Below are 10,008 nucleotides of genomic sequence, written 5' to 3'. Positions count from 1 at the left end.
AATCAAGTTACATATCCTTGAATTTGAAACTGTTAATTCGGTCCTATAGAAATTTTCTACCCACTGCTAAGATAAATCGAGAAACGTTCATAAGGAATGTAATGTATAAATGTATAAATACATATACAATGTGGTCGTCAACGAGTTATTTAAGATCATATCATATTAATTGAACGTATCCCTGTGTTCTCATGAAGGAAGCTTGCGTTAATGCCCTCAGAGCTATGAACGAGGAACTCAGGCTCAGACCCACCAAAACTGCACTAAGTGTCGAACCATCACACAGTCACATTCAAGGAGGACAGTGTGCAGGGCATGTCGTTCTAGTTACGTGACTGCAGTGCACAGTGTTATCGCCAACCTTAAGGACTCGATGATCGTTATAGGATAACTGTAGAAGAAGCCACCTCAAGGAGGTCCTACAAGTAATGAATTGTGTCGCATTAAATTTAAAAAAACACAAAAATACCGGAGGAACTTGTTCTAGAGTAACTTTTAAGACGAACTTCTGATGCTCCCAGGACATTGTCTGATCAGAAATCGATTCTCAGGAACTAACGATCTGAGACTTATCCCGCCATACGCCTATGACCTGTGTATCTGCATGAACCTTCCTCCATATCCGTGGAGCCGGTACTAGAGGACCACTAAAATAACGGATCTATTTTTTTTTAAGACGAACTACTGATTCCTTGGTCATCCCTTTCAACATGCAGATATACACGCACGATAATATAGATGAAAAGATGACTGATGGCGTTTTAAGGATGAGAACGGTTAAAGAGCAAACATAGTTGGGCTCCAGCTCTGTAACTAGAGGTAGTCAGGCCGGCGTAAGCTGAAAATGGAGAGTTCTACAAACTTTTGTTTACTCGGGTATTGTATATAAATTCTGGACAAATCATGAAATTGGATGTTGGTCATTGACTGATATTCTCTAAAAGCGTACAAATGCAAAGTGAACCACAGTGATGGAATCAAAGAAACTTTGAGACAATAGGGGGGCGTATAGCCCCAACCTACGCATGCTTCATCGAGTCTTGCTTTCTGCATAATATGGAAAAACAGCAAAGCACCATGTCACACAGTTCTCTGTAATGGTTGGATGATGCCTGACCGTCGGAAGAAAAAAAAGAGCAAAGAGTGAGAACAATAACCAGTTTAATAAGTCCAGGAGTTAAAAAAAAAAACAAGACTATTAACTTACCAAGAGTCTGATAGTCTAAGATTACACGAATGCATGTAACAACTCAGCACGCAGTATTTAGAAGTGGAAGAATTAGAAATTCTTAGAAAGCAAAAGACCTTAGAACAGTACCCAATTAGCTACATTCCTACATAGGGCTTACCAGACTATCAAGTACCAGATGCCTTAGTTACAGTGGCACTGCCATTGACCGAAGCAGCTGCTACAGAAGTATCGAAGGTCCCTTGAACTGCATTGTCACCAGAGTATGAAGGAGGCTGTGAGTAGCCACCACTAGCATACGAGTCATTGTACGGCTGCTGTTGTTGTTGACCATAACCTGATTGGTTTGGTGGTGGCATTCCATAGGGTTGCTGTTGGCCATAACTGGATTGAGGAAGTGGAGATTGACCATATCCAGGCTGCACAGGAGCAGATTGCATATAGCTACTTGGAGGGGCTGGAGCTTGCTGGCCTTGTCCATAAACTGACTGAGAAGCTGGTGGCTTCTGGACCTGTGGAGGCTGTCCATAAATAGGTGGCGGTGCTTGACTGTATCCAGTTGAGGCAGGAGGCTGGCTCCCATATCCCTGCTGCAATGTTGGAGGAATGCCATATCCAGATGCAACACTTCCTTGGGTAGGATACCCTGCGGCAGTGTTATTTGGTGGTTGACTCGATGGAGGTTGTTGAACTGCAGGTGATTGAGTTGACTCCCCCTGGGCACCATAAGCAGAGGCAGATCCATCTTGAGATGAGGCAGCCGTTGTGCCATAGCTAACAGTCGATCCATAGGCCTGCTGATCATACCCACTCTGAAGGTTGGATGCTGCCTGGGAATAAGCAGGAGCATTGTATCCAGTAGAATATCCATCTTGTCCATAACTTTGTTGCCCGGCAGATGTCTGGGGGTAAGCAGCATCGCCATAGGAAGCCTGATTGTTGTAACTTGGAAGTGGCTGTCCATAGTTGTAGCCTGCACCACCATCAGCAGAGGATCCTCCAACAGTTTGTTGCTGCTGTTGGGATTGTTGATTGTAGTAATCATATCCAGTACCAGGTGCAGTTTGCTGAGTAGGTTGATTGGATGTTTGATCCCATCCAGAAGAAGGATAGCCTCCATAAGTTTGTTGAGGCATATTATACTGAGGTGGTGCACCAGGATAAGCTCCAGGAGGCATGTAAGCATAAGCAGGCTGCTGCATGGGCGGAGCATTGGGTGGACCCCAGCTAGTTGGTGGACGAGGTGCATGATAACCTTGCTGATATCCTCCAGACATAGTTTGATTTCTACCACGAGTCTGCATGTATATTTATTTCATGTAAACTAAGCATAAGACACCAGAAATAGCACTAATTGTTACCCAGAAATAACTGAAGGATAATAAAAGGCAAATGAAAACAAGGTCTGGAGTAATACAAGTATTCATTAGATTCTTACATTTAATGTCCATCTATCCACTCCTCATATTGAACCTAACAGACTACCAAATCCACAAAAATCTAGGCAGTCTGAAGAAAGTAATTTATAGTGCTAAACGTACCAAAACTTTAAGTCTAAGATTAAGAAAGGCATTAGAGACACAATATCAATGAGCAACTGACCTCTTAAAAAATAGCTAAGAGCTATAAAAAAATTTCAAAAGATTTACCAGTGGATCACTTTCGAAGAACCATATAACTAAAGAGATTGTGGACGAGTTTACAACTTTAAATCAGAAAAGGAAGATTGAGCAGCGCACTTGCACTATGAAGCTTTTGGCATGGTCTCTTCCTCTCTAAAGAAGAGATAACTCACAGCATCCTTTGAATGAAAAGCCATTGATACAGAAAAACAATCATTCTTATAATTTGAAAATCACATTATATTATTTTATATTTAAATGTAATAAATTACATTATTCAATATAAAACAATATAATAACAGATCCCAGCATTTCATGTAAGGTAAATAAAGAGGCGGTCATCATCATCAAACAGACAAGCTCACACCTGAAAATCAGAAAGTTCAAGGAGTTGCCTGCAGCAGACAGATTCTGATATGAAGGGATAGACAGATCATTTACAGTTAAAACTTGAAATCTTATGAGAAAAATATTCTCATAATCAGAAATATTGCAACCCAACCATTGAACAAGCTATGGACTATCATCGCTTTCGGCGGCCCAGTGGAATCTCATTGGCTGATTCTATCTCAGGTGATTCCCCACTTGAGGTTCCTTCTGGGCTTTTCTGACAGGAAAGAGTAAGACTTCGTAACATTGGTAGCAAAGCAGCAGGAAGCAATTACTCTAGCCTACTGCCCTAAAAAGCATAGGGAGGGGGAGAGCATAACAAACTTGAATGTGTTATTATGCTTGAAAATCTCCTATAAACTCTACACCCACTCTCATTATACTAATATTTTAAGTACCCTTTCTTTCTAACAAACCTTCATCGAAAGCTCATATATTGGGAACTAATATCATGCAACCTACACCAATGCTATGCAAATAACGCTGTTGAATATGATAAAGAAATGCTAGTACAAATAGAAGGGCTGAACGTAAAATTCACTCTGCTAATACGAGTTTGGAGGAAGAAATCAGATAAGACCAATAGTATAACCTAAAACAAATAAGCTTGCAGGGTTCACCTAAATGTATATTAACAGTTACAATGAATTAAAGCTCAATACTATTCCAGAGACAAATCAAACTATATCCTTCCCCACAAGTTACACCTACGAGGCTACAATTAAAATGGTTCAATAACAAAGTTCAATTCAAGATATGCAAGCACATACTTTTGACCAGTGACCACCTTAATCTTCATTCAAGAAGGGTTTGAATGTTTAGCCTGATCAAATCAACTAATAATAACAAAGTAATATAACCTAGAACTATAATAGAAAGAAAGGGGAAATCCAACAACAATTTATACCCAACGACTACAGAGGTTCACCAAGTAATAGATGAAATGGAGGAAGGTCAGTGCTCAAGCAGAATCAGAATCACATATGTGGAGACTAGGACTGATAAATGAAAAGCACACAAAAGCACACAGTACGTTCTGTTCACTCTCTTCAAAGGAAATTACTATCTAGTTTTCGAGTGAGACGACAACAAGATGTGCATAACCTTCCATCCATGCAGACAAAATATAGAATTATACTTATGTCCAATCATGTGAAATTCCTATTGACAAAGAATTTAGTAACAAAAAGTCAGAAAGCGCAGAAATTATTTCATTCATTAGAAAGTATAAATTAAATTAAAAAGATAAAGGGCAGGACCAAACAATTGAAGATAATAAACAAATATGTATAACTGTATAAGAATCTTCAAAAGAACAAAAAAAAAAATCATCTTTTTACTTCTATTGAGATTGTGAGAATGGTAAAGCAACTACGACTAGAAACAACCTAAAAAGATAGCTACTTTTCTAGTCATGTAAAAGGCTAGTGAACAGAATATGTTGTGCATATGCAATCTAAATATGATTCAACAGCCTCGAGCCACATCATGTAGTGACAAGAAAGTGGTAAATAATAAGCATACAATTGATTCTTTTCACTCTCTTAACAGAAAATTACTGTCTAGTTATCCAGATAATAAGCTGTGTCCAGCCTTCCATCCAAGTGACAAAAAATTAAATCCTACTGATATCCAGTCATGAGAGACAACATCACTTGACAGAGAATTTAGTAACGAAAGACCAGAATGTACAGCTACTATTTCATTCCGAAGGAGATGAACAAAAAAAGTAAAAAATGATAATTGTTCCATAGAAACTCTTCATTTAATCACAAAATGCACTATAAAATCAGCATCTTCAACAATAAGAATGATAATTGTTCAATAGAAACTCTTTCATTTAATCACAGAATGCACTGTAAATCAACATAGTCAATCATAAGAACCAACTGAAAATTTTAGAGATAGTTAAGAAATTAACTACTCTCACCATTTTCACAATCCACAGCTAAGGAAATATCTACAAGTGCGTAATTTTGACTACTTATAAAGAGGAAGGTTTAACGAGAGACCAACTGTGGCACACATTTTTTTGTGGGAAAAACTTGCAGGCTGACAAGTTGAACAACTAAAGGAGAATAGTATAGAGTGCATATTAAATCAAACTGGAGAACAGCCAGGTATTCTTAGAAAGAATATACCAGATATTGACACTTCAAGAAATCAACAATTATTTATGTTGTATCAAAAAGATATAGAAGGTAGATCCGCTACCTTAGCGGCCCCCCTAGTATCAAAAAGATACAGAAGATACCAAATACAAAAGAACAACATGAACAAAATTCTACAGCAGTTTCTAAAAGCCTATTTTCAATTTAGAAACTACAAATGAATTTAGAAAATGAAACAAGATGATTGAATCGAGTTACAAATTCCATATGAAAACTTGCCCAAATAAGACAACTGATCCAAAAACTTGAGTACAGCAATAGGGTCAAGGTGATGATAATTCCCATATCCAACCACCCATTATCCATAACTTCTCATATTGGACTAAATTGGGTTTCACCATCTCTCCTCTACTCATTGCTTAATGTTAGTGCTTCATGTCCCCACAAAGATCAAAATTCAATGTTCAAAAACATGCTTAACTGGTTGACCAGTAACATGTGAAGTTTAATCCAGTAGCAGACAATGGCATGTGAAGTTTAATCAAATAGCAGCTCCATCACAATAAGAAACCCTAGAATTAGGTTGCTCTGCTACTAACTATACCAACTCATAAAAATAGGATACACACTTAATGTTTCTTAACCAGACATTTTGCAAATTAATTACTAAAACAGATAGATGTAAAATAAAAGGAGAACACAAAGTAATACAAAATTCATTGAAAAAATATCGATAGAATGGCTTCAAGTGAAGAAATTCATGAATCGCATAATATAAAGCTAACAAATTAGAGTTAGCTAATACGAAAAATATTTAAATCGCTAACATGGAAGTAACTCATAAAGGATGAATAAAGTAAGACAACTGCAAAATAATATTCTGGGATGTTACATCCAGCTACCATAGTTCTTTTATCACAAATATTAAGGGATAATCCACACCTCACTTGTAATAATCTCATTGACCAACTGTTTTGCTGCTTCAATCTGCTCATGTGTACCATCTATATACACAAATCTTTCAGTTGATGTATCACCAGGAGGCAAATGGAGAGGTATCACCTACAACCAAATGCTCCAAATTATCATACAGAAAGACATCATGGCAACTAAATAATTTATAATATTATTATCAAACAGCAAAGAAACAACAAAATGACTTGCTAATGTTCAGGAAAACCAAAACTACTCCTTCAAAAGGATGACCACTGGACTATCAAAAAATCTACCAGAAAAAAAAAAGAAAAATACACATACAAGTCAAGTTAATTGATCATAAATGGGCTATGCAACACATGACCAGCAACCCCATAATTAAACCAAGGGTGACCCTTTTAATCAAGTATAAAGCAGGTGATATAACATGGCAAGCTTAAATTGCATACACAAGTTGTGGTGTTGCATGATCTAATATGCACTGTTCTATCAATTGATAGCAGGTACAGGATCACTTGCCAGGAGAATGGGTCCTATAGAACATTAGATGCCATGGCAGAGATGTAAATTATTCACTTTATTTGGCTCATATGCGACCAAACCAGTTGTTAGATATATCAACTATTAACTGTCCAATTTACAAGTTGTGCATTCTTGCAGTTAATATGAGCTTCATCTTTGTGTGAAACTGAAAGGAAAGTTTTATGATCCCATCAGGATTTCCTAAAAGTTGGACAAAATAATTCACTATTCAATCAAGACTCTAAACAAAAGGTCAAAACTAGTTTATACAGATTTTGAATATGAGTCTGTTTCTCCTTTGCAGTGCACTTTTCACAAGAAAACAAGGAAAGTGAAATTTTTCAACAGTGCTTATTTGCAAGAAATCAATTATAATAGATATCTGCTAAGAGGGAAAGTACTAAAAAGGAAACGTTTTTGGTAAATGATGCAAACCTGGATGCGTGCACCAGATCTAGCTTGCATACTTTTTATAGTTTCACCGCCTTTACCAATAACCAGACCAACCTGAAATAATAATCAAACTAACAAATTCACAAACTGGAAACTATATAGTTTATAAAAACAGTATCTCTCCAGTGACAAAATACCTTGTTGTTTGGAACTTTCATCTGAAATTGTTCTGCACCAGTTTGAAAGTTACCAAATTTCCGAGATGCAATGGTGGCAGAAGCCCCAGCATCAGCCTAGAGAAGTATTTTTTTTATAAATAAAGGATCACACAAAATTGTATCAGTTGACTACCATAGAAATTAATTTGCAGATATTATAACAAAACTAGTACCTCAGCAAGTACATCATTAATTAACTGCTCAGCGCTGCTAATCTGTTCAGACGTACCCATAATTTCCACTGATCTAGTCAATGAATTAGGATCAGCATCCATATCTCTAGTTACTTGAATCTTTGCCCCTGATTGAAGTTGAAGATATTTAATAGTTTCTCCACTCTTTCCAATAATTACACCAACCTGAGACAATATACAATGTGTCACTAACCTGTTTATATAATAGCTGAACAAAATAGCAAGATAACCAAAAAAATACAAGGGCAAGGGATATCATACCCTTCCATTTGGAATTTCAATCTTTTTGTTTGAATTCTGAAACCCATACGTGGGTACTGGATGAGAAGTCATACTGATTTGAGAAGTTATTGTTTGGCTCAAATGCTTTAGTGTAATGTCTGACAATTGTGGAAACATCAAGCATCAAACTTATTATCAGAAAGAGCTAAAAGGATTAAATGTATTGCCTGACATCCTGAAGCCATCATCATCAGACTTTAAAAAAGTTATATATTTTACAAATAAAAGAAACTTTGATACATAGAGAAGTAAAAAATGCATGGTGTGAATTGTATATGATCAATGGTAACCTGATGAAAATTGAGCAAATTGTCAAATGTTTGTTTGCTGTTCAAATGCATTTGTTTAATGTTTAAGAGGTTCAGGGCGTGCTAGCAAAGATCTATCTCTTTTTCCTTGAGAGATAAAGCAATGCAATGAAACGAGGAAGGTGTAATAGTATAACTACTTAAAAATTTAGTTTTGACTAACATAGCTTGAAGGTGTTTAATTATTAAAAAGACTTAGCTTGATGTTTTATGAGACTCCAAATCCTGTTATGAGGCTCCAAATCCAGTTAAGTTTTGCACAACATAGATTTGATGAACGCAAAGAATTCAAATACAAGTATCCAGAAACTCAATGAGATAGATAATAAGTGCAAAGAACCACACATGATAACATATGAATACAAATAGTGAAGCAGAACAATTTCTGATAGCGGACTCTAAGAGTATAAAAAAAATACTGTAACAGTCTAGAAGCCGAAGTGAATTGAGATAGGCAGATACATCATGTTTCGGAAGCTCTACTTTAAATATGGGCTAGCAGATCAGGTGAAACCATATTAATGATTCCTAAAAATGACACCCATTAGCACTTCCAAAGTTTGGTAAATGAGTAGTGGGCAACAAGAGTATGAGCTCCACTTACACAAGTGAAAATGAATTTTTAAATAGGTTGATATGTCCTGATTATAAGGGGTGAATTAAAAATAATAATCTTGTTTTATCCTCTCCAACCGAACAAGCCTATCTCTGCTTGAGCCGCATTCGCTTGAAATCAGATTGATGTTGCATTGGTCTTCAATTAGTCAATGGCTTCGATCTTGGAGCATCCTGAGCCTTCACACCAAGGGTTTTGTCATTGGAGTTACATGATGCATCGCATCAAATCACCAAAAAAAAAACCTCCAATACAGTCTACAAGCATTAACTTAATACGAAACAAAAAGTCAAAACACACGGCCATATACAGCGAACACACAAGCGTAAAGGGAAGAAACAGAAAGAGCTTCAGTAGCCTAATCAAACCCATGACAACGCTTACCACCCGGAGCAGAGCCAAAACCTTTGTCCCTCAAATCGTCCGAGGCTCCGCCGGTCTCGACCCTAGGGCGTTTGGCCTCGGCGTCACTGAACAGCCTCGCGGCGATCTCCTGGGCCCGCTGCTTGGCGAGCTCGATTCCGTCAAGGGGCGCAGGAACGCTATTGTAAGACGGTTGGGCGGGGGCAGCACCCCCGGAGCCGCCTTCCGGAGACGAGGAGGCGATCGGCGCCGAGAAGCCTGACGGCCTCCTCGTGGGCGGCGAAGGGACGACACCTTCCACCGGATCGTCGAATTTTCGCTTGTTATCGGGTCGAGAAGAATAGTGAAGGTCGTCCGCCATGAGAACGATGTCGGCGGAGCTACAGCAGAAACTGGGAAGACAGCTGTGGACGTCAATTATGAAACCCTAAACGGAGGGCCGCGATGGGGGCATTTATCTTGGGGGCGAAGGCGAATAGCTTACAGCTTCGGAAGCCGATGATAATGTGTGCGTCCGGAACCGATGATGGAGTGAACCGGGCAGACGCAAGTTCACAAGTTGTTTTATCTGCGAAGTGCCGAATCGAGTTAAGTTTCTAAAATATCTAAATCACATTAATCCTGTAAATTCCATATGGATTGCTGCAATATAACAAATGGATTAAAATTTTATTTTATATTTTTAAAAAAATCTATTTTTATTATAATTGGTTAAATTGTTTTTGTTCAGAACATGAATATAATCAGTATATAAATCTTTGTTTCATTCCATTATTTGAGCCACAATTGATGGATAAACTTAGGGCGTTTGAAATATTATGAAATTATATCTTTTGTATTTGTGAAATTCTATTGATTATATTT

The 10,008-nt window shown here is 37.6% G+C and overlaps 1 protein-coding gene across 2 annotated transcripts; it reads right to left on the bottom strand.

The window, feature by feature from the left end:
- Window positions 1-834: 834 nt before the first annotated feature.
- On the bottom strand, window positions 835-9,683 carry LOC122038640 (far upstream element-binding protein 2-like). Of its 2 annotated transcripts, XM_042598471.1 has the most exons (8): window positions 9,166-9,683; window positions 7,837-7,955; window positions 7,555-7,740; window positions 7,361-7,456; window positions 7,206-7,277; window positions 6,255-6,374; window positions 1,350-2,487; window positions 835-1,112 (listed from the first exon to the last, which is right to left on the bottom strand). In XM_042598471.1, the coding sequence occupies exons 1-7, from the start codon at window positions 9,503-9,505 to the stop codon at window positions 1,357-1,359; spliced, it is 2,064 nt and encodes a 687-aa protein (XP_042454405.1). In that variant the 5' UTR covers window positions 9,506-9,683; the 3' UTR covers window positions 835-1,112; window positions 1,350-1,356. The 2 variants fall into 2 exon arrangements, with proteins under 2 accessions (XP_042454405.1, XP_042454404.1); XM_042598470.1 differs by lacking the exon at window positions 835-1,112 and having other exon boundaries at window positions 1,178-2,487.
- Window positions 9,684-10,008: the final 325 nt, after the last annotated feature.

This window comes from Zingiber officinale, chromosome 1A, assembly GCF_018446385.1.
Source record: "Zingiber officinale cultivar Zhangliang chromosome 1A, Zo_v1.1, whole genome shotgun sequence".
Taxonomy (NCBI): domain Eukaryota; kingdom Viridiplantae; phylum Streptophyta; class Magnoliopsida; order Zingiberales; family Zingiberaceae; genus Zingiber; species Zingiber officinale.
The sequence above is the reverse complement of the archived record's forward strand: the minus strand, read 5'-3'. Positions and strand labels throughout refer to the sequence as shown.